The sequence below is a fragment of the Acanthaster planci genome, linkage group LG15, assembly GCF_054643075.1.
Source record: "Acanthaster planci isolate LZ-2023a linkage group LG15, COTS_SCS, whole genome shotgun sequence".
Lineage (NCBI taxonomy): Eukaryota > Metazoa > Echinodermata > Asteroidea > Valvatida > Acanthasteridae > Acanthaster > Acanthaster planci.
Window position 1 is genome coordinate 12,280,550 of NC_141791.1, and position 16,648 is coordinate 12,297,197.

General features: G+C 42.7%; 1 protein-coding gene across 5 annotated transcripts in view; it reads left to right on the forward strand.

Moving 5' to 3' along the window:
- The window catches only part of dmd (dystrophin), a 173,713-nt gene that overhangs the window by 62,946 nt on the left and 94,119 nt on the right, over positions 1–16,648 (forward strand). For all 5 annotated transcript variants that reach the window (XM_087146941.1, XM_087146939.1, XM_087146940.1 and 2 more), the window contains 12 exons: positions 59–211; positions 1,279–1,593; positions 2,364–2,516; positions 3,784–3,945; positions 4,492–4,620; positions 4,878–5,051; positions 5,588–5,920; positions 6,782–6,964; positions 7,471–7,614; positions 7,947–8,105; positions 9,778–10,698; positions 11,677–11,982. In XM_087146941.1, coding sequence (XP_087003067.1) covers positions 59–211; positions 1,279–1,593; positions 2,364–2,516; positions 3,784–3,945; positions 4,492–4,620; positions 4,878–5,051; positions 5,588–5,920; positions 6,782–6,964; positions 7,471–7,614; positions 7,947–8,105; positions 9,778–10,698; positions 11,677–11,982 — 3,132 coding nt within the window. The remainder of the gene's footprint in view (positions 1–58; positions 212–1,278; positions 1,594–2,363; positions 2,517–3,783; positions 3,946–4,491; positions 4,621–4,877; positions 5,052–5,587; positions 5,921–6,781; positions 6,965–7,470; positions 7,615–7,946; positions 8,106–9,777; positions 10,699–11,676; positions 11,983–16,648) is intronic.

The following is a 16,648-nucleotide window of genomic DNA, read 5'->3' on the forward strand; positions in this document are numbered from 1 at the left end:
ATAGTTTTCTCTCTCGAATGAAGTTGATAGGCGGACTGTTTTCATCCCCCTTCGGCAGAGTCTTGAGACAGCCCACGGCATGTGCAAGAAGCTGAAAGACGAGATACTGGAACTGAACGACTGGCTGGACCTGACCGAAGCGGATTATATCAGCAAAGACGCATCCATCCAAGACCCCACCGACATCCAGAACAAACTCAAGAAAGTCAAGGTCGGGAGGTTTTTTTCACCTTTCTGGGATACATTCTAACTCTGAAAGGGCAGGCTTCTTGTCAGCAGTTTTTCCCTCCAAAAGATCTAGTGTGTTTGAAATGTACCCAAGCGAGAGTCTTTATAGCAAACTGAGAGAGTCTTAATCAGTAGGCAGAATGATAGCTCTCATTCTGATAAATGCGGCAACTCAAATGTCGACATGGAGAGCTGTTTAGTTCCCCCAACACACTTTCCAGGGTTCCTACGATAGTGGAAAATTCTGAGAAATCCTGGAAGAAAGTTGTACTTTAAAGTCATGGGAAAAGTCCAGGGAAATTGGAGAAATAGGGTGCTTTCGAATCCTGTTTTAGAGGGAAAAAGTCATTAAACCTCCTATGGTTAACAGCATAAATATGCATGAATGCCCATGGTCGCTGTTGTGCAGGTGTTTTCTGTACAAAACACAGATATACACAGGTTCAATGGGAATACAGTTGGTTGCCAGCACAAAATGACTCAGGGTCTTTGGTACAGTCCTCTTTGCTACAGTTGGCTTACTGCACAGTTATGCACATGAAACAGTGAGGCAAAGTTGTTGGGCAGCACAAAAGTGCAATCTGATATTCCTGTGAGGGACAGTTGGTGCAGTGCATAACATGACACAGCTGTGCTTCTTTGAGGTGTTTACCAACTGACCCAAAGAGTGACTTCCACATAGGAGGGTTAAAACATACGGGAATGAAGATCATGCAAGGGTTATGGACTGCTTTTGATGGGATAACAGAATAATGATTAATTTGCAGTCTATATGAAAATCCTTGTGGCCACCAGAGGCTTCCAGATCATTATACCAAACAACATTTCTCTGAAAAATGGTATTAAATGTCATGGAAATTGTCATATTTTAGGAAAGTGTAAAATTTGGGTTTTTACAATTCTCAGTGAAGGTGGACTCTTTTTACATCAAGTATTGTTACTTAAAGTGATTCTGTGTTGTCGATCAAATGTATAGAATTGAGAAATTTACTCCAAAAGCTGTGGGATCCAAACAATGGGAGGTAACTCTAGTTTGTTTCCAACTTCTAGAAAGCTCAGGAAGATGCCAAAGATAAAGAACCTGTCATGGCCTCAGCAACCAAGGGCCACTCGGCGCTGGTCGCCAAGGCCTCCCCGGACACTGCCCCAGCCCTCTCGTCGGAGTACTCAGCCCTGAACGCCCGCTGGACAGCCCGACAGGAGAAGCTGGCCTCTGCGCAGAAGCTGCTGGCCGAGGCCGCCGACAACTGGCGCCAGCTAAAGTTGCTGCTCGAGGAGGAGACCGTGTGGATGGAGGGCTTTGAGAAGAAGCTGCAGAATCCCTCCCTGAGCCTGGACGCCGAGGAGATATCGGAAGAGATTGATGTGAGTTTGGGAAAACAGATAATGTAAATTGTTGGAAAAATGTGTTTCAAATGCAGGGTGCAAGAGATTCTTGGTTTCTTGTCAGAATGAGCCTTTCTTTGGCCACGTTGACTGGCACTTGCGTCTTTCCGTTTGCCCCTGAAACTTTCTTGCCAAGTCTGATTGCTGCTGGTATTGCAGAATAACTTGGAGTCGCCGAATGCCTGTGAGTGTTCAGTTGATTTCACTGGCCACTCTAAACCTTTCCTTTTTGTGTGTCAGGTACGTTGTTACTGCCTCAGATTGGAATCACTGAAAAAAATAGTGTAAATTTATTATTGTTTCATTATTTTCTTGCGGTTTATGGTCATTGGATGAGCCACCTTCAGAGTAGTCTAATTGGGCCTGGGAATCCATACCTGATCAATTATCGCTGAATCCCCATTGATGCCACTGCTTCATCCAAAGGAACAACAAAGAAAAATACAGATGGCTCTGCCGCAAGAAAAAGCTCAAATAACATGGGACTTCACCAGAGTTGAATCCTCCATTTCCCTGATGTTGGTTTAACTCACCTTCAAGTCAGGGATGGCCTTGAAGTACAGTTGTAATCTCAGAAGTTTTGGAACTGCGTATTGTACTGTAAATGCTTCAAAATGGGCAAAGCTTGGTAACTGTGCATTGTTCTCTCTGACAACCTTCATGCTTTCATTTCCTCGTGAATTGTTCACTTGAAGTTGAATGACCTTTGCAGGTTAGCATGCTCACCCAACCTTTGTCTGGTTTGGCAGGCCTTGGAGCTGGCTGTCCAGAAGCATGCCGTCGACAACTTGGAACGCATCAACAAGCTGAGCCAGAGCCTGGTGGCCAACGACATCATGGTGTCTGCCGTGGAGCGGGAGACGAAGATCTACAACCAGAAGGCCAAGGAGGTCATCGCCCAGGTACAGGAATTAGAACCACCATGAGTGTAGATGTCCATGCGCCAAATCACCAAAGTGGACAGATTAGAAAAGCTGTCTGTCCTGAGTAGGACCAAGAGAGGGCTCAATTTTCCTAGCTAGGGACTCTTCTTTGGTGGGAACTCTACTTCACTGGTTCACGAATGTCTATGAAGCCACACAACCACATAGTTGTGTGGCTACCAACAAAATGAACACTCCCCACCAACATGGCTCTTTTCAACCCAAGAGGGGGTGCTTCAACCATGATGGTGTATCCTCCCAATGTAGTAATTGAACAGAGTTTGTTAACTAGTAAATGTAAGATGTCCTCCTCTTAGATCTTTATCATAATGCTGCCAGGTTTGTCTTGTTCCCTTTTGACCCATTGGCAGTAGCAATTTAACTTCAGGTGTTGAGAAAAGGGAAGAGACTATTTTTTCTTTCCAGCCTCAGGTTAATTATGATGCTTTGAATGGTAGAAACCCACGATGGCTGCCCCATGATAGAGGTCTATTGCATTTAAGAATAGATATTCAGCGAGCAAATTTTGAAGTGTAGCCAAAGTTTTATTGTCATGAACATTTGATGCAGCTTCCCTATGCAGTGTTTCACTGAAAACAAAGTTCTCTTTCCATTGAGCTCACTGGTTACTCAAAAAGGCAAGGTCGTTCTCTATAAAGCACCTGATGTCACCGCTGCTTGAATATGTTGATTTCTTGAGAGTTTGCACATAGCCGTGCTGAGAGGGCTGACTTCATATTGATGTTCACTAATGCCCTACGACGATCGCCATTTTGTGCTTGTACTGTTGGAATACTGAACTGGCTCATTGCTATGGATGTAGCCAGAGCTTGTGAACATTTGCCTTCAATGACAGTAGCGACTTGCAGGTTAAACCCTGAAGATGTGGTATCGGTCTTTATCGTGTATCATTATATTTAAGAAAATTGTATCGTACTTGAATAAACCAGGGATGACAAAATATGGAGGGCCTGACGTTTTGATCCTAGTGGAATCTTTCTCGAAGGTAATATGATTTCGCTGGGATCGAAACGTCAGGCCCTCCGTATTTTGTGATTTGTACTTTAGGTCACTGTAGTCGGCAAGCAGTTTGCAGCAGTTTTGTATTACATATCTGTGGAAACCAGGGATGAGTTAGGCTCATTTCTAGTTTCTGGTACCGCCAAAGGTCTCCATTTAGTCCATTTGTATAAAACACTAAACAGAATGACTCTTAATATGCGGTACGTGTTTGTTTGAACATTAGGCCAAAGAGTGCCAACAGCGGCTGGAGAACAATGTGCAGCTCCTGCAGCAGCTGGAGAAGGACATGCTGGTGCTGCAGAGCTGGATCACCATCGTGGACAGGACGCTCAACGGCCGGCTGGCGTCGCGGGTCTCTGCCCTGGATGTCCCCAGTGAATTTGAGGTAGGTTGGAAACATCCCAAACTCCGCAATTGCTGAAATGAAAACCACCTGATGGTTGTCCTCCGCTTGTTTTACTCTCTCTTCAGTGGTGCCTTTTGTGGGTGATGTTATCTGTAGTGTGTATGCTTTGACGTCTTGGACCAAATGGTGCAGAGACTACCAACCAAACCCCTTTTAGAACACAAAGCAATAATGACATTCTTTAATTTAATGTGCTTCACCGTCCAGCTCCCTGCAGGAAAAATTATTGCTTTGGCAGAAGATAAAAAAGTGCTGAGACATCTGCTAAGTTTTAGCATGATCTGTTTACTGACTGTCTTGCAGGCTTTTAAACCTCTTCATTTAAAGAAGTTACATCCTGTGGAATTTTCCCAGGTTAAAATTGGCTTTGTATGTAAGATCTTGTGTTTTACCTCTGCTTCTCAGCCTGCCCTTCATTAATTTACAAACCGTTTTCATTGGGACATTCCATCTTTGCTAAATCCATTCAGGAATTGGAACTATTGTGCCCTCGACCAACTGGATTTCTTGTTTTTGTCGTTTCAGCAAATGAAGTCGGAGTTTGAAGCCCACGAGACTGTGCTGTCCAACATCGACAGTAGGGCCACCGCATTGATGGAACAGACCAGCAGCTCAGCCAATCAGAGGCTCCATCAGCAGGTGGAAATACTACGGGTGAGTTGAATGGATGAATCAGAAAGGAGAAAATAAATCAGGAGATTTTTCCCCTCCGTACGTCAAGAATATCACTTTGGGAAATAGGGTTATTTAGAAACTGCGACCAGGTGTTGGGCATGCATTTATTGATCTTTACCCAAATGACAAAGAATATCATCTAATCAATGTGAATAGAGGAAAGATTTCTTGTAGAAGATAAGGTCCCCGCATATCTTGGATGTCTTTGATTTTGTTGTTTTTTTTTTGTCTTGTAGAAAAATATGAATGAGCTCCAGCACAAGTTTCGGAAGTTCCAAAAACCGTCTGATTTTGAGCCCAAGATGGCCCACGTCAAGGGGATCCTGGACAACGTCCAGGAAGGCATCGGGGTCTTGGTGGTCAAGAACCGAGAGCCAGAGGTCATCAAGACCCAGCAGGATGCCTGCATGGTAGGTCAGGTCGTTCGGGACTGGTCAAAAATGGTTTTATCTGGTTTAGTTGTTTAAATATTGTGGGTTTGATCCAGTCGCCACCAGTCAGAAGTGGTTTTGTCTGGTTTGGATGTGACAAGCATTATTGATGTTAGACCAGTTGGACCCGTTTTGGGCCAGTTTTGCTCGGGCCAGAATTGTCACTTGGATCCAGTGAGGACAGGTTGGAACTGGTTTTGTCCAGTTTTGTTTGTGGACATTGTTGAACAGATTCAGTCAAGCTAAGTTGACAGCAATTCTACAATTATTCATTTATTTTGCCTGGTACCCAGGATACAATGTGTACTTAGGTTACCAGGTAAAATCAACTAGTCATTGACAAGTTGGCATCACTCAGAAACTTGCTTTAGGTTGTACAGATGTGATGTTAATGTCACTAAAAACTGTCTAGTTTGTCAACTGTGGTGTGGTTTAATTTCAAGCCGTCCTGGACAATCCTGCTGGTAGTTGTTTTGTTACATTTCAGCATCTGTTCTGATGACTATTTATCTCAGGGCTTCTACAAGACGCTAAGTGAGATCAAGCATGAGGTGGAGTACGTCATTAAGACAGGCCGCAGCATCGTGGAGCGCCGGCAGCTGGACAACCCAGCTGAGCTGACGGAGCGGCTGAATGCCCTGAAGCTGCAGTACAACCAACTGGGCAAGCGGGTGACAGAGGGGCGGGACGAGCTTGAGAAGGCGCTGTCGCTCAGCCGCAAGGCAAAGAAGGAGCTGGTGGCCCAGGGCGAGTGGTGCCAGACCCGGGAGGCGGAGCTGGGCCGGAAGCAGAACGAGGACGCGGAGGGCGCTCCGCAGAGCTTGAATCAGGAGGTTGAGTGGTGTAAGGTGAGCTGGGCCTTTTGTTCTGCCACATGTGTATGTTTTTTTCAGTGTCCACTTAGGGTTTGCCCGGACTTCAAGGCCATTTTCCAGTACTTGGCATCTCAGGCTTCATCTCTAAAAGCACTCCCCAGATGTGGGCTTAAGTTGTTCAAATTAAACAGAAATACTTCAGTATTTGGCACTGTTGCTGTTGTACGGTGTTGTGGTTGCACTACTTGAATTATTGTTGGGCCAACAACTTCAAAATCAGAGGGGTTAAATATCAGATGGAGATGAAGCCAATTATTGGAAAGCTCCCCAAGATTTCTCACCCCCAAATTGATGATTGTTAGAGGTTTAACTGATGTCGCACTTTGGACAAAATAACTGGTGTAAAACTCTCATAATCATAGCCATTTGGGAGGCAACCCATGCCCTGTCAGGTGTTTAAAGCTCTGGAAAGTAATTCTTTAACTCTTGTCTTTGTCATTATTCCCCTCCGGTGGAATATTTGGAGTTTTTCAGTCCCCAAATTCTGTCAGGTCATTTTGGTCAAGTTGGCCTACACTCCTAGATTCTGGAAGAAAGTAAAATTGGTACTTTATGGGATATGACGTTGACAAGTGACTTTGGAAAATCTAGGCATTACCAAACTGTTGTATTCATAACATCTGCAAATAATGAAAGATGTTTCCTGATGGTTTTGATGTTTATAATAAATGTTTGATCATGTCGAAGTGTTTTTACAAGAACACATAAAGTAAGATTCAAGGGTAATTTCATTCATGTTATGGAGTGCAGTGGACACCCTGGAGTGCAGTGAAACATTTGAGTTTTTGGGGGGATGAAATGTAACGGTTTGCCTCTTGTGACTTGGTTTGGCAGAAACTGGAGCACGACGTCAGGAAGCGGCAGAACTCAATGGGCGAGTGCAAGAAGCTGGCCGACAAGCTGATCGCCTTGGCCGAGGAGGGCAGCCTGGACTCCCTCAAGGAGGACTGTGAGGAGATAGAGAAGAGACTGGCCAAGCTGTCTGGCCAAGTCAAAGACAGGCACGTGCAACTCAAGGTGAGATACTGCTTCACGGGAGCTTGACCAATACCAATCACTGAAGAAGTTTTTAGGCATCTAATCAGTTTCTGAGAAACTTATTCCGCAAGTGGTCTAAGGATCGCCAGTTTGGTTAAGAGTTGTGCCCACAGCCCCGAAGTGAAAGCATGCCTTGTAAAGGTGACAACTCTCTTTTTTTAATTGAAATTGCCCTACTGAAACAGCGGGACTGATTTCAGTGTCATGAGCAAGTCTGTCACACGTGAAATTAAAAGTCAGGTCTCAAGGAAAGGGGACTTAATGTTACGGAGAATAAGCAATAACAATGGAGTTCATGCATCACACATCACTTGAATTTTCTGGGACAGAATTGAGGTAAGGTGTCTTGTGATTGGCGAGATATTGACTTGTGATGACACGATTTGCAACCCTGACTGATTTTAATGATCTAAAGTCTGTATCATCAGTTTTGAGGGGGGGAGACTCAGTTTTATCTGTTTTGGAACTACTGCGTTTCTCTCTAGAAATACCTCGATCAAATAGCGGAGTTCCGTCACAGTCTTGGTGAGGTGAAGCCGTGGCTCGCCGAGGCTGAGAGGATCTTAGATGCCTCGGACAAACTGCCGAGAGAGGAGAAAGTCGGAGAAGAGGAACTGGCCAAGTGCAGGGTGGGTACCGACTTCGTATGGAGATTTTGCCGCTGCTTGATGTAAAAAGCAAAAGTGGTAGAATCCTGTCTTTCTAACTGAAGTTTGGAAAGTAATTAGTTTGGTCAAATGAGGCTTACGGGTTTGCATGGCAGACATGAACGAAGTATGGCAGGTGTACGGAAACAAAACGGAAGTTACTCTCTTTTTTGTTATTTGTGTGATTTCAAGAGGAACCGGTCGTTTCCACTCGTCGTTTTGAAAGGTATACTCTGTTTGCTATCGGGAATGCCTCCTGACTTTATGTTTCTGAGGCTTGTAAGTCTTAGTTTTTTCCCCTTTTCTTTGCACAGAAATTGCAAGAGGAATCGGAGGACCTAGCTACGAGAGTTGAAGAGATCCGTGACCAGGCCTTGGAGCTGCTGCGACTGGGCGGCGATTGCCGTCGCTCCACAGAGCCCGACCTCATCAGCCTCAACCAGAGATGGGAAGACGTGTGCCAACGGGCCAAGGTAGGTTGCACATCAGTTTCGCTTTTTGCATTGATAAAGGGAAAAAGACTATGCCTTTTTTTTTTTTATCAAAGTCTCTTATTTTATCAGGGGTATTAAGCTTGTTCTGTTCAAATGGCCGAAGTTTGCTATTACAGTAGATGTTTGGATTGTTCATGGATAGGTCCCATTGCAAGGAATGGCTTTTAGTGTGTTTAATGCAGGAACTATCTCGCTTACTCTTTGCTTGCTCTAAATCTCAGTTCCAGGGATTTTGTGTGCATAGAGTAGAGAGAGCTTCTCGTTACCAATATTTGACAGGGAGATTGCTGAGTGGCAAAATCATCTTGAAGATGCCGAACTTGAAAATATGTTATTCAAAGAACCACTTTTATGACCATCGTTATTCTGCGCCACTTGTTTATTTTTTTTGTAGTTTTTTGCAAATAGTGTCTTTAAGGTAAACAGCTTCCTTACTTGATATGTGAAAGAACCACTTAAGTACTAATTTTTGCGGCCCGTAGAACATACAGGTTTTTACTTCTGGAAGGAAATTTGTGATTGGGAGAAAAATGTAAACATTGAAATTTGTGATTGGGAGAAAAATGTAAACATTGAGCAAGTAAAACGTGGGAAGTGAAAGTGATTCTGAAAAAATGGATGTTATGCAGTAAATTAGTGGAGAATTGAAAATACGTGCCGCTTTGTTGGTGTTTGTCGTGTTTTCTGCCCTGTTTCATTTCATTGTGGTCAACCAGTTGATTTTGTTGCAATGGTTGAATGATTTGTTTTTCTTTCAACTATAAACAAGTTCTGGATAAACAGGGACTTTGTTGCGCTGCCTTGCTTTTAAACTATCTTGGGAAGTTGTCAGGGAGTGTTGTGGACGTGTAGGGAATCACCGAGACCCAAACTGTCCACTGTGTTTTTCCAGCATGTTATGAAATCAGATGCCCTTCATGTCGGTATCTGTGGAATGTGTTGTTAGTGAAAGAATGCCAATACGAGATGAAAGGGTGGAGTTTACAACTTGACACATTGAATAGAAAAAGGAAGGAAAGAATAAAAAAAGCCGTTGGCCTGATCAGGGCACAAGGCCCTGAGAACCAGATGTTGTTGTTGTGTGTAGTTGGAATCTAAACACATCGTATCCTGTATCAGAATTCTGTCTGCAGTACGCAATGATAAATGACTTCTCCACCAGTCGATTTGACCGGGTGGTTAGTGTAACCCTTGGCAGTTAAAAAAAGTTGTTTCTCACTTGGCCCATTTGAACAGTTTTATGTGACTGAGTAAATTTTTAATTTAAGTACTGGTATTCTCAGAAATCGTGCTGTTTTGTGTGGTTAAGTTAATAATCAAAAATAATTCCAAGACCAAATATTCAGGGGGCCAGACTTCTTTTTTTGGGGGGGGTCCTCTTTGCCCCCCTTGCAAATTGTTTGCTTAGAGAGTTTTAATGACAGTCGTTTGGAAACAAAAAAGGGAGAGACGACAAAATACAGTTTGAGAAACCTTGACAAATTGAGTCAGGCCCCCCTGATATTTCAACACTATGAATTTCTGACAAGTAAATAGTACAGTGGGGCTGTGACAGATAAGGCCGTTAAGAGCCCAACTGGGTCTCAAAGGGCCTCACGGTTGAGATCAAGGGTCACTGACATTCCTGCAATACCTGTGTTTCCATTGCCAGGAAAAGCAGCTGGAGCAGAAGACCATCATTGCTGAGATGGATGAGGCGGCACGGCAACAGGCGGAGGAAGAGGAGGCTGAACGGAGGCAGGCGGAAGAGAGAAAGAGGATGGAGAGGGAGGAGGAGGAACGGCTGAAGGAGGAGCGATTGAAGGAAGAGAAAATGAGGGAAGAGAAATTGAAGGAAGAGAAGTTGATGGCAGAACGGTTGGAGGAAAAATTGAGGGAAGAGAAATTGAAGGAAAAGAAGTTGAAGGAAGAAAGATTGCAAGAAGAGAAATTGAAGGAAGAAAGATTGAAAGAAGAGAAATTAAAGGAAGAACAAGAAAGACTCAAGGCAGAGAGAGAACAGGAACGATTAAAACAGGAGGACAAGGATCGTCAGGCTGCTGCTTCTGCTACTGAGGTGATTCCCAAGGAGGAAGTTGAGCAGCCCATTGCCATGGAAACCGAAGATGTTGTGCAGTCAGCACCCAACCACCCCTGTGTCCCTGACGATGCGGAGACTTCTGCACAGATCTCGGAGGAGATCGTTGATGAGACTGTGCACTGCGAGTCCATCGAGGAGCTGGAGATGCAGCCGGACCTTTCCACCTTGCAGTGGGTCACCCCAGCCCGGCTGGCAGCCGGGGAGGAACAGGACAGCTCTGAGAGGACGGACTCAACAGTTGACGAGCGCTGTGAGCAGCAGGTCGTGGAAACGGTCCAGGGGGCCCTGAACCTGGACGTGGTGCTCGCCAGCGTCGGCGACAAGGAGGCAGGCGAGGCGGGCAAAGACGAGGAAGCTGAGAGGCACATTGCCGAGTTTCATGTCATCTTGGAGCAGACCAACCAAGCCATTGACCTGTGTGATCACAGACTAGTGGACGGTATGGACCTGAGACCGGAAGACTTTGAACAGGATGCTGAGCAGAGTGTGCAGGTAAGATGAACGAAATCCTTCATGTTGAATGTCCGTTCAGGCATTTTTAATTTCTAGCCGGCTGAGGCCTTTCAAGAGAAGGAAACTGTGTTTTGGAATAGTGAGGAAACCATCAGTTTCTACTGAAATGTCTTCCTTGTTGGTATCACGTGTTATGTAGAATGGGTGCTTCAAAACAATCCTGCAGCTATCAAAAAAGATGAGCTCTCCTTGAATACATGTAACCTGCTCTGTGAAAATGGACCAGAAGTCACCTGAGCCACTTTTGGATTGTAGGCCTTTCAGTAGAATCGTGCACAATGGAAATCAGCGGGAAGGCTCCGCATGTTATCCCCAACAGCGTCCATTTTCATTATGATATCAAAATAAGTGATCCATCAAAACAAAGAGCTTGCTTGCTTTTCTTCATGCAAACTTAAACAGTATTGAAACAGTGGCCTTATGACTCATTTTTACATGTGGCACTGAACCATTCTGCTGATCAACAACATTCAAACGTGTTCATTGAAACATATGCCATTAAGGGACTGATGACAGTGCATGACCACCAACATGGCTGCCTGGAGAATTGAGACTGTAAACTGTCTGTTGGGTGTTACAGATTAAAACCACATTCAGGGTTCCCAGCTACCCTGGAAATCAGGGAAAACCTGGAAAATGAGTTCCATTTTCCTATTGTAGTCAAGGAAAAGTCATGGAATTTGATTAGGCCAAAAGAGAAAGTGGTCAGCTTGTTGTATTTCATTCACACCTGAAACATCTTCAACAATATGGAAAACATGTCAAACTGGAAATGGGTTTAAATAATTATCCTGATTTCGGAAAATTTGTCAGGGAATCTCATAGAAAAATAAGGGAATTTACTTTTCATGAAATGCAAGGAACCCCAGTATGAGATGAACCCTATAAAGAAACCCCCAAAATGAAATTTAAATCAAACTCGGTTTTTGGGGTAAATGTTAATGGTTTCCCATTCAGGATACCAGTGAAGCCATCGATTCCCTGCAACCCGACGTGGAAAACCTGATAGCGCAGGGGGAGACCCTGATCAGCCAGACCAAGGAACACAACCCCAAGCAGTGCCGGCAGCTGGAGGCCAAGCTGGGCACCCTCCGCAATCGCTGGAACACGCTGCGGGGAGATGCGGAGAGTCGCAAGGACGCGCTGAAGGAGGTGGTGCCCCAGTGGAGCAGGTACCAGGGAGAGGTCAGGGAGATGGAGGCGTGGCTGGAGGAGATGGGGCGGAGGATAGAGCAAGGCAAGGAAGATGAAGACACTGTGAAGGTAAGACGGGAGTTAAAAGATCTTGATGACAGAGCAACGGTTACAGTAAAAGTGGAAAGGAAGTGCTGAGTTTATTGGTCAAAGAAATGATTTCAAGAATAGAAAAGGTAGAAAAGACACCAAGAAGGTATATTGGAAGTTACTGGGAGAACTCTTGCTAAATTAGGTGCCGGCGGGGGCTGAGTTGTATTACTTCATGACTTTTGACCATCGTCAGTTCAACCTGAATGCTGCACACATTTGAATATGCACTAAACATGCATTACCCGTGCCCGGGCGCAGGGCACATGGTTGTGTAGCAGTTGCATTCAGGTATCATCTGTACTCATCACCAGTGATGGGGAAAAAGGAAACGCAGATACTGAGAGATTGTCGCTCGGTGGATGTTGGACAACCTTGCAGGCGTGCTTTTTAACTAAGAGCAATTCATAAATACCTCAGACAGTTTCTCTGTTCGGACACACACAACATGACTGTGTACTAACATTCGATAATGTCCACTGCGATTTGATAATGCTTGTTGCGTAAAAATGCACTGGCACCTGGATACGAGACGGTCCTACCACCAAGCCATCCTCCCTTTGTGGTTTGGCGTTCCGTTGGTCTTGGAATACGAAGGAAAACTTGGCAGAGTGAAGAAAGTTCACAGCCCGGAATGGTCCGAAAAGGGGGACTGTTAAAGGTTATATTTTGAAGCAGCGCCATAATGGACTCGCCCTAGGAGAGAAATTTAGACACTGACACAAAATACAAGAGCCACTTTTTTGGCATGCATTCTTTAATTGAACAAAATTATTGCCTTACAACTTGTGTAGCTTCGCCATTTCCTTAAAACGCTAATATCTGCATTATTTGTTCCGGTGTTGGACAATTTCAGCTTTTTTGGAGTAAATGTCAGGAATTGCCACCACTAAAAATAACATGAAAGAAATTACCATCTGTCAGGAAGTTGTGAATATTAGATATTAACCTGTCTCTAACGTGATTGGTTAGCTGCCTTAAAATTGCTTCAAATCCCTATTTTTTTTCAGTTTTGCACGATTTGGGGAAAAGGGCATAACCCTTTCTGTCTTTTTGCAACATTTCCGGAATTGAATCAAAGGGAAATGGAACTGATAATTTTGGTGGATTTGATTCCTCAAAAAGGTGGAACTGCAGTTACCAAGGGTGATACCAATTTTGGCATCAATTCAAATTGTCGCTTACATGGAATTTGCTCAACACTAACTTTTTTTCTGAGTCACTAAAGCTGAGAGTACCAGCTGCAAAAGGGAAAGCGGACTTTGGAGCCGAAACCTCATATTTGGTTTTTACTTAATTTGCACAATACATCTACTGTTGAAATATATCCCTTGGACCCTTCTGTAACTGAATTACGCACTCTTCCAGTGGAACTGTTTTTTTATGTCCTAGAAACGTACCGGTACATGTACACTGAAAGGGGAGCTCAATTTTTTTCACTCATGTCCGCTTATATATTATTTTGGCAACTTCATGAACCCTAACACTCCTCAGTCCTCCAACAGGTGAAGGATTAAGGAGGGTTAGGGTTAATATTAAAACAACACGTGCCACAAACAGCGATGCTAAATTTCAAACCAGATATATGAATTCTTGAAAAGATCCAGTAAACAATTGGTGAGATCGCTTACATTTCAACGGAAAGTGCCAAGAGTTATGGAATCAGGCAAAAAATCTCTTCAAGTCCACTGACCCATTGAAAAAAAATCCAAGCAGTGTACAATTTTGATTATACAAATAACTTGCAAAGCAGTTACTGGAAACTAGCGTGATAATGATAAATGAGTCTACATCTACATCTACACTCCCTCTTTAGTACTACATTCATTGTTACACCAAGTACTTGTCATAATAAGACAACATTATCAAGAAACATGATGTTGAAATCATTGGAATTTTGAGAAGAAAAAATTGACCAGTTGGCAGATGCGGATTCGACAAAAACAGGATATCCCAACGTGTCCAAAATGGAAGATGCACAGTCAGACTAATTGGAAAAACTGTGTAATAATGTTACTAAAATACTAATTACTGTAAAATTTGTCATTACATTACCGGTATATACGGATTACATTTCACAATGTGTGTTTGAAAGCGAGTAAAACTGGTTCTGTACTTGCAAGCAGATGAGAATATACACGAAGGCTCATTCCCTTCGTTAGCACCTTATATTTACAGCTACATGTAATTACATATATTTGATTATTTTTGTTTGTCTCGGAAATATCTGGAATATTTATGCAGATTAAATGGCATTCACACGTAAGTGCAGCAGCATTCCGTAAATGTAGAGCTTAACAGGTATATATACCCACATGGACACAGTTCTAAAAATGTCTCATACATGTATGATTGTTGTCCTTATATTTAGGAAAACTATTCTCCCCACAAGAGATATCCTTTCCATCTGTCCACTGTAAAACTTAATCTTGCATACTGGGTATTTTGGAAAATACAGTAGGCTACTGCAAAATGAGACATGCGTGAGACCAACATTTTTCGATAATTTATGAGAGCCTTCTATGTGTAAGTTGCATTTGTGTACATTGATAAACTCGTCCTGTAAATATACTCAAATTGCATGTTTTTTTGTCTGTCATGAGTGCATTTAATGTTTTCAGTTCAGAAATACATACATGTACGTGTATAAATTAAGAAATATGTAATTCTTTAGAAATTTTAATTATAATCAACTAAACTACATGTCTGTTGCTGCAATTACCTACATGTACAAAAAAATTTATTGGTACACCATGTATGTACAAAGCTTTGCCATTTAAAATGGTTTCAGCACAATGGCCACATGTTCATTCCTTTTTCCTCAAAATGTAAAAAGAAGGTGCCTCCTTTTTTGGACATTGACTTCCTGTGTGTCTGTTTAATTTCTCAGTACATACATGTACATGTACATGTACTGTATTCCTCACACACACCACATGCAAACATCCAAACAACTGTGTGTCTCTGCACAGAGGCCCACTAATTATGTAGAAAATGCTGGCTTGCCTTTTCCTGCTTTGTCAACAAATGAAAATCTGGAGGAAATGGGAAGCTATTTTTTTAAAAATCAACTTCCTCGTAGATTTTATCCTTGCGTGTACTGATACAGTGGACTGTCAAAGATAGATGTATATAACATGAAATATCGCGTACAAGTACAATTGTATTTTTATAAGACATGGTACGATACAAGCAGAAATTTCGGCTCAGGTTTGCCAACAAATTTGGGGTTTTCAAGTACTGTGTATTGAAATTGTGAAGACATGCAGACATGCATACATATACCTATGTGCTACAAAACTTCCTCCATGTTACTCATGTATTGTACATGTGATCAGAAAAACAGCCATTTTGCTTTTTTACATTTTCTTCGCAGTCATGCCAGGTTTAAGAAAGCAAAAGGTGGCCTTCCAAATCTCAGCTTCGACTGTGTCTCTGGGTTTGCATGACATACGTATGTCGTACAGTATGTGTGTGTCTCTGAGTTTGTTTCTGCATTCAATTGGGGACCCTGAACAATAGAGGACAATAAGGTCCCCGATTGACAGAGGGTCCCCGATTGACAACTGTGTACCAAACATATGGGTGGTCTTCTAAAAAAGTTAAAGTGCAAACAAAAGAGGAACAATAGGGGGTCCCCAGTTGCAGGTAAATACACACTTGTGTGGGTTTGCGTGACATACGCATGCCATACAGTACGTGTGTATCTCTTGGCTTGCGTGACATACGTACGCCATACAGTGCGTGTAGACATACTCTTGACTCCACAGTTTCTTGCTTAGTAAAAGAAAATCCTGGTTCAGAGAAAAGCATTGAGCTCATGCTTTTAATTCAAAGACATAGGTAAATGTACATGTGCTATAATAAGCTATTTGAAAGTTAAATTTTAATAAAATCTGGTGCACTGAGTTATCTGACTGCACATAAACATAACGATTTGAATGCCCCAGACTAAAGACACTGTTGCTATACCTTGTGATTCGGGGCAAGCTTTCGAATAGTAACCACCATCTCTGGCATGGACTGGTTCCTTTGTGCCTTTTTTTGTCCATTGAGAACAGTGTATTGTTGCAAGGCGTCTCTTATGTAACTAAGCAAAAGCTTGCCCCGAATCAAGAGGTATAGCAACAGTGATTTTAGTAAGGAGAATTCAAGTTGTTATGTTCATGTGAATTTTAAGAACTCAGTGTACCAGATTTTGATCCAAATTAACTCGCAAAAGGCTTATTACACAGACGAGGAGACAAACCGACAAAGCCTAAGACCATTGAAACTCAGATTTGTACAATTCTCCAACATACCAATATCCGCTACTGTTCTACTTTTATGGCGCATACTTTGAAATTTACAGCAGTTTACAGAAAAACACTGATTAGTGTTTGCCAGAATGTTTTCATTCACACAACAGTATCACAAATACCTCCAATTTGAATTAAGTCCCAAAACACTCAAATAAATACTCCCGTGTATCTGTAATATTTGTTCCAAAATTCAGGATTTGGTAAATGTTTAAAACACAAAGTTATCACAAACTTACAATGTACATCTAGCTAGCGTATATTTTACGTTAATCAATGTGTTGTGCATTGTTCAACTTATACACTCTACACAACACTAAGCCACTTAAGTTATCAATTGCTGTCGA